The sequence below is a fragment of the Dryobates pubescens genome, chromosome 19 (genome assembly GCF_014839835.1).
Source record: "Dryobates pubescens isolate bDryPub1 chromosome 19, bDryPub1.pri, whole genome shotgun sequence".
Classification (NCBI taxonomy): domain Eukaryota; kingdom Metazoa; phylum Chordata; class Aves; order Piciformes; family Picidae; genus Dryobates; species Dryobates pubescens.
The window spans coordinates 12221992-12237796 of NC_071630.1; the positions used below are offsets into that span (position 1 = coordinate 12221992).

At 56.3% G+C, this 15805-nt stretch overlaps 1 protein-coding gene across 5 annotated transcripts in view; it reads right to left on the bottom strand.

Annotated features, from left to right (window-relative positions):
• Positions 1-15805, bottom strand: part of GSE1 (Gse1 coiled-coil protein) — a 72842-nt gene that overhangs the window by 32630 nt on the left and 24407 nt on the right. The window contains exon 1 of one of the 5 annotated variants that reach the window (XM_054169856.1): positions 5256-5410. The exons of 2 other annotated variants lie outside the window; for them this stretch is intronic. Coding sequence is in view for 1 of the 3 variants with exons in the window: in XM_054169853.1 (XP_054025828.1) it covers positions 1811-1847 (37 nt within the window). In the remaining 2 variants the exon portion in view is untranslated. Of the gene's footprint in view, positions 1-1810; positions 1944-5251; positions 5411-15805 lie in introns of those variants that run through there. 2 more of the 5 variants (XM_054169855.1, XM_054169853.1) reach the window with 2 other exon arrangements.

Here is a 15805-nt window from a genome sequence, read left to right on the forward strand (position 1 = left end):
CCTCCAGCATCATTCCCCCTAATTGCTGGAAATCTCACAGCCTGACACTTCCACGCTCCTCTCTTTCTCTTGCCTTTCTCCTCCTGATTTTTATTTTTTTTTTCCTTTCCCCTGAGAGGTGGCTGGAAAGCCACGAGCCAGCCAGTACACGGTTTTCCAGGGCACAGGAATTGGTGCATTAACGGGCAAAGCCAGAAGTTTAAAGCAACAGGAGCTGCTGCCAGGAGCCCCTGTTCGACCCGAGCCTGCTAAAAGTGGAATTTAAGGGGCAAAAAAAAAAGCCACCCCCCCTATGCTGTCTACCGTGCACCTGCAGCCTTTGAGATATCCCCGCTGCAGGCGACAGCACTGAAGATGGGCAGGCAGTGAGAACCAGCAAGCCGCAGGCAAGGGACTGGTGTCATGGTGGGGGGGACAGGGAACGGGACCCCTGTGGCTGGCAGGGAGCAGGGCACAGCGTAGGAGAGTGCTGGGAGTGAGCAGGGTGCCACCGGCAAGCAGGTCACCCATGTCTCCGCTATGAGACAACCCTGGGGGAGGGAATGTCACACCACAATCCATCCCAATGAGGCGGGGAGCCCCCCAAGTTCAACCCCTCGCCGCCCTTCCCGGGTCGCACTTCGGCGCAGGCGCGCTCGGGCAGAGCCGCCTGTAACAACTGCCACATGCAAAAGCCATTTCCTGAAACAAACAACCTTCCGCGGGGAAACCGCCACAGGGGGCCACGGCCCCCCAGGAGTGGGGCCCTGTTGCCAGCCCCCTTGCTTCCCGGAGCGCACCCTGAGCCAGCCCCCAGTTCGCAGCCTAAGTGCACATCACGAGAAGGTTCCCCCCAGAGCACCGAGAGCTCCAAGTCTGAGCTCCCAAGCCCAGGCTTGCATCCGGAGCGTGCACCCTGAGTGTGCACCTCCAACATGCACCTTCAAGTGTGCACCCCAACAGCAGCACCCTGAGCTCACAGCCTGAGTCTCCTGGGTGTGCACCCCAAGCGTGCACTCCAAACATGCACCCTGAGTGTGCACCCCGCAAACACCTCGATCAAGCACCCTGAGCTCACAGCCTGAGTCTCCCGAGTGTGCACCCCAAGTGTGCACCCCAAATGTGCACCAACTCTGCACCCCAAGAACACCTCCAGTTCCCATCCTGAGCTCCCACCCCAAGCTTGTCTCCTGCATACACATCCTAAACAAGCACCCCGAGTGTGCACCCCAAATATGCACCCTGACCAAGCACCCCAAGCTCATACCTGAAGCTTGCACCCCAGCCCCTGTCACCACTGATGATCTCAAAATCCCCCGCCACCCCCCAAGAGTGGGGGGTCCCCCTCCTTTGCCAGCATCCACAGGGGCTGGTGTGCCAGTTGTGTCAGGCACTGCAAACTTTGGTGCCCTAAGTCCCTGTGACTGAGCAGCAGTGAGGCTATAAGTGGGGAACCCCCCACCCCAAACCAACGCACCCAGAATTTCACCACACCCCTCCTCAGCCAGAACTGTCCCCTCCACCTCCTCAGGGAGGGGGGGCAACCCCCAGGATGAAGGAGTGGCAGCAGAACAGAGGAAACCCAAGCACCCCAAAACCTCTGAGAGCCTTGCAGTGCTGTGCTGGGGCTGCCTATCTCCCCCTTCCCCCCCAACCCCCCCGTAAAGCTTGCTGGACCCCAAAACGCCCTATTAAGTGCTGAGAAAAAGTAACTTCACCCCCAACCCCCCCTCGACTGTTGCTGACTGGGGCAGACAAAGGGGTGTCCCCAGGGTGGGGGGGGACCCCGCAGGGAGACCCCGCAGTGGGGGTCAGCAGTAGCATCGCTTACCTGGTAAGTAATAAAGAGGTGGTTTCAACCCAAACATGATTTATGTTACAGTTCCATTGCGGCCAGGGGGAAAAAAAAAATAGATAAAAAATTAAAAATAAAAGACCCAAGGTGAAGAGGATGTGTCAGGAAGCAAGAAAAAAAAAAAAACCAACCAACAACAACCAACCAACAAAACACAAAACCAACAACCAAAAAATTATTTTTAAAAAGGAAAAAAAAAAAAGAAAAAATAAAAAAAGAAAACCAAAAACCAACAAAAACACCCCAAAAAATTAGCACCGAGCCACACGGAGGGGGTTGGAAAAATAAACCAGAGGCGAAAAAATACGGTGGAGCGGGGAGAAGGAGGAGGAGGAGAAGGAGGAGGAGGAGGAGGAGCGGTGGGGGGGGAATCAAGTGCGTGGGGGGGGGAGGAGGAAAAATAAAAATTGAAATAGCAGCGAGCCCAGGGCGCCGGCGGAGGGGTGACGGTGGCGGTGGCGGCTGTCACCGGCGGGGCTAGGGCAGAAGCGTGGCTGCCACGGTGTGACGCCTTCCCGCGGGGGGAGTGTTTCTTGCCGCTTAAGCCCCAAGCTGCCAGTCGCAGCCACACAAAAAGCCAGCGAGGACGAGGAGGAGGAGGAAGATGAGGAAGATAAGGCGGTGGGACCCTCAGCGTAGCAGGGAACACATTCCCTAAGCCAGCCGGAGCGGCGGGGTTCCCCAGCACGCCCCTGGAGAAGGGTGCCGGTAGCGCGGGGTGGGCGACCCAGGCGGGGGTTGCGAGCCGGTGTGTCTGTCCGTCCGTCTGTCCGAGCGTCCCGAGGCGAGCAGAAAAGCCCAAGCTCCCCGGGGCTGCGCCAAGGCGGGCGGGCGAGAGGCGGCAGACTTGCCCCTCGATCAATTTTCATGCAAGAATCATTATCGGTAAATTGGAAATCTGGCTCCTTGACAGCAGATTTGTCTCCCCTAATGAAGGGGAGCGGGCAGGAGAGCGGCAGGCAGCTGCTCGCCCGGCATCCTCCTCCTCCTCTCCTCCTCCTTGCCACACACTGCCCTGGCCTTCAGCCTCCATCCCTGGTGTTTTGGGGAAGGTGAGCCCCGGGGTACCCCACCAGCTGGCGATGGGAAGGCAGGAGAAACCTTCATCGCCCTCAAGCCTCCTCCTCCTCCTCCTCCTTCTCCTCCTCGACAGACTGAATAATTTTTCTTCCCTTTTTATTTATGTTAAGATCTTTTCTGAGATGCTGTTTTCAAACAGCTGCTGATGGCTCAGAGTTGGGGGGACGACGACGACACACAAACCAAATAAAAATAATAAAAATAGAAAAGGCAAGCCCCCAAGTCGCTTAAGGAGGAAAATTCAGAAATAAACCAATGAATAGCCCAACTTTGCTGCTTCACAAAAGGCAGGAGCAGGGAGGCTTCATGCCCCAGCCTCTGCATGGGGAGATGAGGGGGACCTCCCACACCTTTCTGCACCCCCATCTCCCCCCCCCCTGCCCCCCCGCCAGCCAACCCTGCTCGCCCCAGGGAGGGGGTTTGCAATCAGCCACCCGATAGGATCTGCCCCATTCTCTCTCTGCTGCTGCATTAGCAGATCCGGGAAGACATGCTCGCAGGCAAATAGGGCTAATAAATGCTATTAGGGGGAGAGGGAGGGAGGCTGGAGAGATCCTGGCTGCACCATAGTAACGAGGGCCCGGCTTAATTTGCTTGAAGCAAACGATCAGCCAAGGCAGGGTGGAAAAGGAGGGGGGAAAGCGGCGTGCGCGCACTCGCTCGCATGGGCGCGCTGCTTAGGGGGGCGCGCTTAAGGAGCTCGTCCAGGCACTTCCACGCGTGCTGATCGCAGCCCCCCCTTCCCCGTCCTCCTCCAGCCCTTCTCCCTCCTCCGGCCCTTCTCCTCCCAAACTGCCGCCCTGCTTTTAACACCAAAGTTCACCCAGGCGACGTGCGATATCTCACCCCTGCAAGAGAAGCCACATCCTGTGTGATAATGGCCAACCCTTCGAGCAGCTTAAAGATACAGGCCATTCCCTGCGCCTCCCTGCGGGGGGGCACGACTGAGGGGGGGTCCCCCTATCACCTCAAACCCATCCGGCCTCATGGAGGGGAGGTCAAGTATGGTGCACACTGCAAGAAAGCAGGAGGGTCTTGCAAAAGAGAAAGGGGCATCTGGCTGCAAATGCATGCTTGTGCATGCTTGCATGCACACATGCATGCACTCATGCATGCACTTGCATACACACACGTGTGTAAGCACACACGTGTGTGTAACACATGCACACATGTGTGGGGACATGCACCATTTGACCTGAGCTCCCCAGGACCCCATTTGGCAAAGCCAGAGCTGATGAAAACCTCCACCCTCCTCCTCCTCTTCTTCCTCCTGCCCACTTTAAATGTCTCTTCAAATTCCAGGTTGGGGGATTATTATTATTATTATTATGTCTTTTTTTCCTTCCTAACCTACATCTGTCAAGATTGGCACTGGGAGTATTTCTGTCCTGTCCCTTGAGTCATCACTTGCGTCCTGCTGCCTCTGAGGCTGCTCCCCTGCACCGCTGAGCTCCCAGCTGTGGGGTGCTTTTTGAGTGCTGGGTACTGTGTGCTGCTGCTCCGTCACTGCTTCCCCACCTCTCCAGCCAAAACCCCTCTCTGCACACCAGGAAATGTCACTTATGGGAGAGACAAAACATTATGTGAGTGACAGAGGTCTGGGTACCCCGACCCTAATGCCTCCCCTTCCCCTACATAGCGTGGGTGCAATGAGGATCCCCCCACCAATCCTTTGCCGTCAAGGCTGTGGGGTCACCACTTCACCCAATTCCCTCTGGGACCCTCCATCAGCACCCTATACTTTCTAAGGGGTTGAATTTTATGCACTCACAAGCACTGGGGGACCCCCCCTTTACTCCCCCCCATCCCTGCTTCATGGCATGAGCTGTAAAAATTAATTTGCAAACATGTCATTACACAATAGCTGTACAGGCAATAAACCTGTAATTACAGGAGGCTGGGGGAGCGGGCAGGCAGGGAGGGAGGGCAGGCTGGCAGGGAGGGCAGGCAGGGAGGGCAGGCAGCTCAGGCTTTAGGGTTTTGCCTCCCCCCCATCCCCCCCTGCTCCCTTTGTTCATTATGCAAACGAGAATTGCTTCACTCCTGGAAGTTGGGATCTACTTCAAAGGGGCACTCTGCCCACGCTGCCTGCCAAAAAAGCCCCAACATCCCCAGTATCCACCACCCAGCACCCCAAACCGGGGCATCTCCCCCCCGCCACCTCTCCCCGTTGCTTTGCCACGATGGGGAAACCGAGGCACAGCTTGGGAAACCGGCTCGAGCCTTTGCAACATCGGCCCAACCGAATTATCCGCCACCCTCCTCCTCCAAGGCTGTCCCCGCTCTGCATGCACGTCCCGGCGACCAGCGTCACCCTGCCTCAGTTTACCCACTTACCCACCCCAGGGCAGACGGGACAGCAGCAGGGCACCAGCGGGAGACACCCGCCTGGCCACCCAGCAGCCAGCCGGGCTCTGCCACGCCTCGCCTTGCCCTTCGTTAGCGGGAGAGCTTGACGAGCCTGACCCACTTCCCCGAGCGCCGGGAGGATTAATTGGTTCCTTGCTCGCGCGAAGCCGCCGGGAGCTGGGGCAGGTGCCAGGCGGGATTAGCAAAGCATGAGAGAGCAGCTCGCGGGGCTGGCCGGGCAAGTGCGCCGCCGGCCCTGCCCACGCCAAGCGAGCAAGCCACGGAGATGGCAGAGGGGCACAGCGCGCCCCCAGCTCCCTTGGCTCCAGGGTATCCTTTGCCACAAGAGGATCCTCACCTCAGGGATGCCCAACTTCTTTGGGGATGCTCAACCTCCTCAGGGGGACTTAATCTTCTTAGAGATATCCAACCTCCTTGGAGTCGCTTGACCTCCTTGGGGGTGCTTGACCTCCTCAGGGATGCTCAACCTCCTTGGGGGTGCTCAACCTCTTTGGGAATGCCCAGCTTCCTTGGGGATGCCCAAGTTCTTTAGGGATGCTCAACCTGCTTGGGGACACCCAGCCTCTTTGGAGACTCTCAACCTCCTTGAGGTTGCATGAACTCCTTGGGAATGCCCACAGTCCTAGGGAATGCCCAGCTTCCTTGGGGATACTCAAACTCCTTGGAATGCCCAATCTCCTTAAGAGTGCAAAATCTCTTTGGGAATGCCCAGCTTCCTTGGGGATGCCCAACCTCCTCAGGGATATTTGACCTCCTCAGAGATGCTCAAGCTCCTTGGAGATGCTCAACCTTCCCATGAGCGTGTTCTCAAGAAACGGGACATATCCCATCCCCACCAGGATGCCCACACTCAAGAAGCCCACTCGAGGGAAACTGAGGCATGGTTGCTCTCCACCAGCCATCAGTGGGCTCCACCACATGACCCAGCACCCTCAAAGCATCCATAGGTGGAGATGCACGAGGAAGAATAGGTGAGAGCGGGCCGCCTCTTGCCGTAAATAAGTGGCTCAGCGATGATTTCCTGCTCTTGTTGACCTTTGACTATGCAGAATAAAGACATAAATCCATATTTTAAACCCATCTGAGCGCCAGCCAGACCCACAAAGCCATTTCCAGCCTGCGATTTGGACGGGGCAGTGAGCAGGAAAGCGATGGTTTCTCGAGGTGACATTCCCCAGGAGGGAAATGAAGTGTTTTATTTGCAGATATATAGGGCACGGTCGTTCCTTCGCTTCCCTTTCCCTCCGCCCTCGGCTCATAAATAAAACATACGGCCGCGTAACCGGCTAATTACGGGAGGATGGCAAAACCCCGCCGGTCGCTGGGAAAAGAAATCGGCTTTTTAATCAGCCCGCTTGCCTCCCCATCTAACTTAAAGAGAAACGGGCATTTCGGGTGGCGGGATGGAGCCGAGACTCTCTGGCGGCTCGCAGGCTCCTGCCGGGGGTATTGCACCCCTGTCCCTCAAGGCTGGGTTTTGGGTTGGGATTGGGAGATTTCAAGCTGCTTCTAATGTTGTTTTTTGTATGTTTTTTTTCCCCTTTCTCTTCTTCTTTTTTTTTTTTTTTTATTATTATTCCCTGGCTGGGAAAAGGATGTCTTTGAAAAGTCTAATTGTTCCTTACACATTAGATACATTAATGAGGTCTCTGATCAAGCGGCTGGCTCTCCGGCAAGGAGGCTTCAAGTAGCAATTTTCCATTTGTGTTTCAAATTTTAATGAATGTTCCTGTCTCCGGCTGCGATGCGCGGTGATAATCCGTGCGGCTCGGGTCAGCGCCGGAGCAGGGGCTGCCGCGCGGGAGGGCTTGTACAAGGGTTTGATTTCTTTGGGGAATAGTTCATACAAAAAATGGTAATGGCACAAGACAAGTCTTCCTTCCCCCTCGGCTGCCACAGCCCGAGAGCTACAAATCAGAGGGTTATTATTTCTTTCCGATGTCCCTAAAGTATCCTATATCTTTAGCGGGAGAGTAAAGTTCAGCCCTGATAAGATTGCGGCGCTGGGTGAGACGCGCTCTTCCTCTCCTCCTGCCTCCCCTTTCCCCCCCCCCCCCCCCCCCAACCCCCTCCCACTTCCTTCTCCCTCTCCATCCATCCCTGTGGCGGTCAGAAGAGCGTCCCTACGGCCACTAACTCACCCGTGGATGGGTTCCGCCCCATCCGAAGGCCGGATCTGGAACCCACCTCGCCAGGACAAGCTTTTCATAACCTTGTTTTGGCATGCCTGCCATTAACTTAATTTAACATCCATATTGCCGCTACTTAATTAAATAGATGAACTCATTTTACATTTGCAAGTCTTAATTCATCCTGAACAAAATTGGCCGTGTTTCGTTCTTTCTACGCTACCAGCTCCCCGGAACAAATGACTGCCTTTTGTAGTTAACTGCTAGTACAGGTTAAAAGCTAATTAGCAGCCCGGGTTGGGTGTTAACTTCCTTATTTATCACCCGGCGCCACTCGATTAGCGAGGGGGCGAGGGCTTGGCGCTTCCTTCTCCCTGCCTGGGCCCCCGTTTCTGCTGGGGTGGTGCTTGCACCCCTCGGGCAACGGTGCTGGATGCCGGCACTGGGATGCAGGGATTGGCACATGGTGCCCGGGGCATGGCACATAGTGCACGGTGTTCAGGACACCGTGACACTTGGTGCAAGGGCACATGGTGCACAGTGCTTGCTGCTGGGCACATGGGACATGGTGTTTGGGGCATGGTGCTCAGCACATGGCATAAGGTGCTGAAGTGACTAAAACTACTACACACGTGGTGCTCGGCACATGGTGCACAGGGCTCAGTGCATGCTGCATGGTGCTCAGTGCATGGCACATGGTACAGGATGCATGATGCTCAGTGCTTGCTGTTCGGTGCATGGTATGTGATGAATGGTGCTTGGTGCCCGTTGCATGGTGCTCAGTGCATGTTGTTTGGTTCATGATGCATGACTCCTGGTGCTTGACACATCAGGCACTGCAGCACCCAGCCATCACCCAGGCACCCCAGGGAGCACTTCTCCAAACCCACTATCCTGCCAAGCCATCTTGGGCTCTGCCAATCTCAGCACAACCTCCACACAGACATCTGGGGAGAGGGCACTGTCCCCATTTTTAACAGCACAGCTGCAGTGCTCCCACCCAGAGTGCCCACACCAGCTGGCAATGCCTCAAAGCTGCTGGTGGGAAATCACACTGAGGTTCCCCACATCCCACCTATGCAGGCTGCAGCACGGCATGGCATGGTGCTGGCTGCGGTGTGGGGCATGGCAGAGCCGGGGAACATTAGGGGGCCCACTAGGGGACTCAGGGTGACCCGTTGGTGGTGCAGGCAATGCTGAGCCTGGCAGGAAGCCGCTCCAGGAAGGCTCATCTGGTTTGACTAACAAATTGCTAACTGCCTCCCCCGAGGCAGGTGGAAGGAAACAAGCTCTGTGGCTGTAAACAACCCCCCATGGCCCCTTGCTTCCCACCCCCGGCCCCCCACAAACCCTCTCCCCAGCCACCAGCCAGAGGCAGGCTGAGACAGGAAAGTGCTTGTGAAACACCCCACAGTGCTCTGACGCAAGCCCCTGGCGGGGTGACGGGAACCCCCCCCAAGCCCTTGAGGACACTAGCACCCCAGGCAGGCTGTGAGGTGATGCAAGCCTTGTGCCAGCCCCAGCTGGCCCTGCGGGACAACACCTCACCGGCGCCTGCCACACTGCCCTGGCTGCTGGCATGACTCAAGGGGACAAGGTGACAGGGTGAGGTGGCCAAGAGCAAAGCCCGCCATGCTGAGTGACACCATGGTCCCTATGACACCATGAGCTGGCAACAGGAAAGGGTGCATCCCAGAGGACTTTGTGTCTGGGTGAGGAGATTTGGGCACTGATGTCAATCACCGTCACTGGTGCTGTGGCAATGGTGGTAGTGCCGTGGCAGTGGTGTGGGGATGATGCGATGAGAGGGGACCGATAGGCATCTGCCTGGCCCAGTAAACCGATCTGCTCCCGCCTGCTGAAATAACAGTGAGAGGAGGCAGCTCCAGTTACTGGCAGTGCCAAGGGCCGGCTGGGTGCCAGGACCCTTGGCCAAGGGCCAGGCAGCTCTGCAGGCGCCAAGCGAGGACCCCCTATATTCCCTCCTTTCCGCTGTCATGACCTGAAGCTGCTCATCCCGCTCCCCAGCATCACCACCCCACTGAGCTCCACACCCAGTATTTCAGGTCTGGCACCCAAGCTGGCGTCTTCAGGAGCCAGCGGTCCTAGGGGACATCACCCTTGCCCGGGGCCACCGCCATGGGTATGGCACCAGCGTAGGAGCAGGAATAATTTCCTCCCTGTGGCATGCGGGGTGATCCTGAGTGGTTTCGGCTGCATCCTCCCAGCACGGAGGGGTCATCTCTGGGATGAGGAGCCACCTTGGCCAAAAGCAAAGCCTGAAAGATGGATCTGGACCCTTTGCAATGTGGGATAAGCAGTACTGGGTCCCACCAGGACCCCATCCCAAACCCTTGCCATGAGCAGGTGCAACACCAAACCCCTCCAGGAACCCATCCCAAACCCTCTCCATGAGCACAGCAGTACCAAACCCCTCCAGGACCCCATCCCAAATCCTTGCCGTTAGCAGAAATGAAGGAGCAGGGCCATAAGGGGTGCGGGCAATAGCTCACAGCCCTCTGTGCTGGCGAGATAAATAGCCCCAGCAGCGCCAAGCTGTAGCGGGCCAGAAGCTAATAGGGGCTGTCAGGGCAGTTTAGAGGAGCAGAGCATCGTTTCGGGGCCCGGCTGGGAGGACACGGAGGGGAAGTGACAAGGAAGCTGAGCAGAAAGCGACAGGCAGTACACAAAGAGCATGTCCTCTGTAAGTGGCGATAAACCTTGGGTAAAAAAAAAAAAAGAGAGAGAGAGAGAAGCTAAATCAGTTGTTTAGCCGATGTACCACATGCTGACAGGGCAAATGTGAAGGCTTTTATGGCCACATGGGTTTTCATTTGCAGTTATTCATAGCGGAGCCGGGCGCTTTATCTCACTTTACATTATGTGCAACCACAATGCAGACACTTGCACCGCACCGCATCGCCTCCCTGGAAAATATTAATATGTAAATGTCAGCTCGGGAGGGCAGCGAGGGGAGCGGCGAGCTGCAGAGATAACACCTGGCCTGCAAGGCGACGGGGGAGCAGGACCCCCAGCCTGCACCCCGTGGAGCAGGGGGAGGATGGGGCACAGGCGTGTGTGGGAACAGGCGTGCACACGCGTGCTGAGCTGGGACGGAGCTGCTTCAGGGTGGGCTGCAGGAGGTGTCTGCAGAGTGTTGGAGGGGTGCACACGCGTGTGCACAACAGGTACCTGCTGCAGAGCTGGGTACCTGTGTGTGTATATGCACATACATGTGCTCAAAATACTCTCTGTAGAGCTGGATACCTGTGTGTGCATGCACATACATGTGCTCAACAGACTCTCTGCAGAGCTGGGTACATGTGCATGCATGCACATACATGTACTCAAAATACTCTCTGCAGAGCTGGGTACCTGTGTGTGCATGCACATACATGTGCTCATCAGCCTCTGCAGAGCTGAGTACATGTGTGTGCATGCACATACATGTACTCAACAGCCCCTCTGCAGAACTGGGTACTTTTGAGTGCATGCACATACATGTGCACAACAGACTGTGGAGCTGGGTACACATGTGTGCATGCACAGACATGCATGTGCAACATACATCCTCTGTATATGAGGACAAGTGTGTATGCGCAACGCATATCCTCTGCAGAGCAGGATGCACACGTGTGTGCACATACATGTGCAGGGCATACACTGTAAGCCAGGATGCATGCATGTGCATGCACATACATGTGCACAACCTTCTCTCTGCAGAGGAGGATGCATGTGTGTACACATACACAACATATATCCTCTGTGGAGTGGGACACGTGTATATGTGCTCACACAGCAACATAAAGCTCTGCAGCATGTGTGTGCATGCACACATGTGAGCAGGGCATACACCATAGAGCAGGGTTCATGTGTGTGTGTGTGCTTACACGTGTGCATGCTTGCACATGTGTGTGTACCACATACACCTTCTACAGAGTGGGATGCATGTGTGTGCACACACGATCACACACGTGAGCACAACAGAAGAACACCCTTTGAAGAAGGGGATGCACATGTGTGCATGCACACACAGAGGTCATCTCTGCAGAGCATGCTGCATGCACACCACCAGCACCTCCGCAGAAGTGCAGATGAGCTCACCTGTGTGCACACACATCCACATGCCACCCCTGCACTAAGGAGTTCATGCCCATCCATGCCCATCCATCCCCACCCATGCTCTCCAAAGCTCACCCATGCCCATCCACCAACCCTCACAGCACAGAGACCCCACAACCCCCACATCCTCGCTCCGTGCCCATCCCAGGGGATGCATGGTGAGGCCATGGGCCGTGGCTGAGCGTTGGTGGGTTTTGGGAGCCTGCCTTGCCCAGTCGAACTGAGCCGGCTCGGCATGCCAGCGCCTGCAAAGCCCCAGCCGGGCAGCGCTCCAGCCATGCCTGCTGTTCCTCGGCTCCGTTCCTCTCCCAGAGCCTCCAGCCCCGGGGGTAGTGCCAGACTGACAGCCTGGAGGCTATTTATTCGCAGGCAGAGGCAGCGGGAGCTGCTGGCGGATGCAGGCGCCTTTGTCCTACAGGGAAGTTTGCTTCAGGGCTGCCCCCCATTGCCCCCTCCCTCAGCCCCTCTTACTGCCTCCACACCCCATTGCATCATCCCAATCCACGGAGGCATCCCAGCCCCGATGCCCAGAGTGCCATGGCAGGTCTTGGCACAAGTCCCTGGCATGCAGGGATGTCCCACCCCTCCCTGGCACCCCCTTGACATCACCCACCAAGGGTCTAGAGGTGGCACCCCAAAGGTGGCTGGGTGCAGGAAGAGGGTGGGCACCCAACCCCGAGCTTTGATACTCAGCACCGTGCCAGGTAGGGTGGGGGTCATCTCCAAAACGTGCCCCCACTTTGGTTGTTACCAGGATAAGTACTGGCAGCCAGCACTGGCACAGGGACAAGCCTGGGAGGGAGCTTGCCCCCCAGCACCTCGGGGAAGGGAACAATCCCCGGGCATTTCTTTTTTGGCAGGCCATGGGTGCCCCCCTCTCTGAACCTCCCCGGCCCCCCTCCTCCCTGTCGTCCTCCCGCGCTCGGGCGCAGGGATACAATTAAATCAGTGTTCTGCTAACAATCTGCCGGCTAATAAGACATTTTCCTCCCTCTCCCTCCTCCCCCCCACTCCACCCCAATCCGTGTGTGATGGGAGCGCTTTGATATGAGAGTGGACTCTAATGGGTTCGGTGTAAGGGAGCCTTAATTTATTACGTGCCTGTAATTGATGTTTGTATAAAGTAGCTCTTACAGCTCCTCAGAGCGGGAGATGAAAAGCAATCAGTCAGCCATTTGCCTCCAAAGGAAGGAGAGAGGAGAAGACAGACAGCGAGAGAGAACCAGACATACTCATCAAGCCTGGAGAAAAACCCAGAACGCCAAGGAGCAAAACAAAATCCCCCACCCCGTGCAGCCTCACCAGCAGCTCCAGCACTGCTGGGTATCACCACCAGTATCCCTGGGTACTGCTGTCAGCATCTCTGTGCACCACTGCCAGCATCCTCCAGTACTCCCACCAGCATCCTCTAGTACTCCCACTAGCACCTCTTAACTACCACTGCAACCATCCCTAGGTATCACTACCAACATCTTCTAGTACCCCTGCCAGTATTCGTGGGTACTGCTGCCAGCATCCTTCAGTACCCTCACCAGCATCCCTAGGTACCTTCACCAGCATCCCAGTACTCCCACCAGCATCCTTCTGTACCCCATCAGCATCCCTATTTTCCACTGCCAGCATCCCTAGGTACTGCTGCCATTGTCCCTGGGTAGCACTACCAGAATCTTCCAATACGCCCACCAAAATCCCTGGGTACCTTCACCAGCGTCCTCCAGTACCCCCAAGAGACTCCCTGAGTGTCACTGCCAACAACCCTGGATACCACCCCAGGGTACCCCCAACCAGCGTCATCCAGCATGTCCGTCAGCATCTCTGCCTACTACCCCTGGGTACACCCACCGGCATCCCTGGGTACTGCTCCTGGGTGCCCCCACCAGCATCCCTATTTCCCACCACCAGCATCCCTAGCTACCACTGCCTGGGTACTCCACCCACCCCAGTGCTCCCTGGGCCATATCCTGCTGGGAATGCTGGGGTCAGGCAGCCTTGTGGAGCCGTGCCAGGGCAGGATGCGGCCCCCTCCCACGCCAGCAGCAGGCACAGGGCTGATGAAGCGAGCCAGGCTGCGGCAGCCGGTGCTGAGCCGCTCTAATGACGGCGGGCGCTGGGTTGTCACGTGCCAGCCGGCGCTGGCTGGGGAGCCGTACGTCACTGGCCCCAGCAAACAAAAAAAAATCGGTGCTAAATTGAATCAATCCATCTTGGAAATGGCTCTTGTCAGCCAGTGTCAGGGAGAGCGTCTGCGGGAGAGGGATCAGGCGGGGGCAGGCCAGCGAGGGCCAGGCGGTCGGCACCGATGCCACGGCACGGCTGGCTTTCTCTTGGGCCCCCCCACGGTGCCTCCTGGCTCAGTTTGGAGGGTATAGGGGTCCTGAAGCTGCTACAGCTCTGCCCAGCAGGATGGAACTCCCATCCAGCCGTGCTTCAGTTTTCCACACTGGATATCCCATGCCCTGTTACTACCTCCCCCTGGGAAGAAGACAGGAGAAAGCCCCAGGAGGGATGGAGACCCCCCCCGCAGCACCCATCTACACCCTAAGACCATGCCCAGAGCAGAGTGTGCCAGGTTGGGAAGGACGATGCTGCACCAGGAAGACAAAGACTCCAGGTCTTGACACAAATATAGATGGATCCTTGTTGGATGAACCCCGCAGCTTGGCAAATTAAAACGTCGCACGAAAAGGGGGGACGGAAACTGCCCCAGTGATTGATTCACCATCCAGACATTGGAACCAGCTGAATATGTCACACAGACAAGCCCTTGGAAAGCAGCAGCAAGGCTGGATTTATCCTCTGGTTGGTCCAGAGACCATCAATCCCTATCCATCCCTGGTTTAAGGTCCCCATCTTCCCACTGTGGTGCCCACAGCGTGGCGATGCCGGGACAGCGGGTGGCATGGGCACTGCAGAGAAGGGATGTAGGAGGATTCAGGCATGGGAACACATACTCAGGTTCATAACGAAGACAATTAGAGGGGGAAGCATTCCTCACACCGCTTCTCCTAATTAAGAACCAACCAATTCCCCAGCGCTCCTGTTCCCCAGCTCTGGTAGAGCCTGTTGTTATTTACCTGCAGCTAATGCTAAGTCCTGTATCAAATGGCTGGATCTTGGCTTCTGACAGCTTTCAAGACCTGTCTCTGGGACACAAGGGTTTCTAATTACCGGGTTTCATCACTGGAAGGTTGAGTTCAACACCAGTCACTCTCCCCGGGTGACATTTCTGCCCGGATTGGAAATCTAAACACAACCCAAGTCAGTTAAGGTTAAAAATACAGCACTCAACAAGACGAGGGGGGATCATAATTTGGGTCACCGACGGGTTTAATTAATTGGAGTGGAGCAATCAAAGCGCAGCATGCGGTAATTACAACCCTAGGTTGGGGGAGGCGGCAGTACCCAGGTGATGGGATGCGGTGGGATGCGATGGGATGGGATGGGATGTGATGGGATACTCCTCCATCACTGTGGAGATGGAGGAGGATGCATCATCCTCATCCCTACTGCGTGCGAGGAGGAAGATGCTAAGGATGCGAGCCAGGGGCATTCCCAGTGGATCACACATCAGAGCCTTGTGAATCCCAGCTAGGCAAAGCAGGGCCCATCCCCTGGTGTTGTAATCTGGACACAGCCCAGGCTCCCAGCCACCACCACAGCTCTGCTGGGGCTGTGATGAGTGATTTGTTTTCACCAATTATCAGGGCACTCTTGCCTTTGCCGGGACGACGTTTAATTGATTGGAACCCATTGAAAACACATTAACTGGCACCGGAATGCAGGGACCTGTTTATGGCTCCTGTGTGCGGAGGGGCACACGAATGGCTCTGGGACATGGGTGATGCTGGTGAGGAGCTACACAGGCCCCTGGCATCAAGAGGAAGATGGTACAACCCAAATGTCCCTCCAGGACTGCTCTACAACACTTATGGCTGATGAAAGGGGAAACTGAGGCACGGAGCAGCACAGAGCCCCAAGTCCTGCTGCTTCCTCACTGGAAAAACCCAGAACCAAAGTGTTCAATCTCTCCACCACCAGCCCAGAGGAGGGATGCTGGCGAGAAGCTCGCGACGGTGACCCCATTAAGCGAACCTAGCTCGCATTAATTTGACCCCATCCTCCGCACGCTAATCAGCTGTAACCGTGGCACCCAGCTCAATCCAAATTGATTTACCGAGCCTGGAAATGGATACAAATGTGATTAAAGGCTTTTTATTTTCCATAGGTCCTCTCTAAAATGATTTAAATCAATTGCTACGTGCAGGGTTCC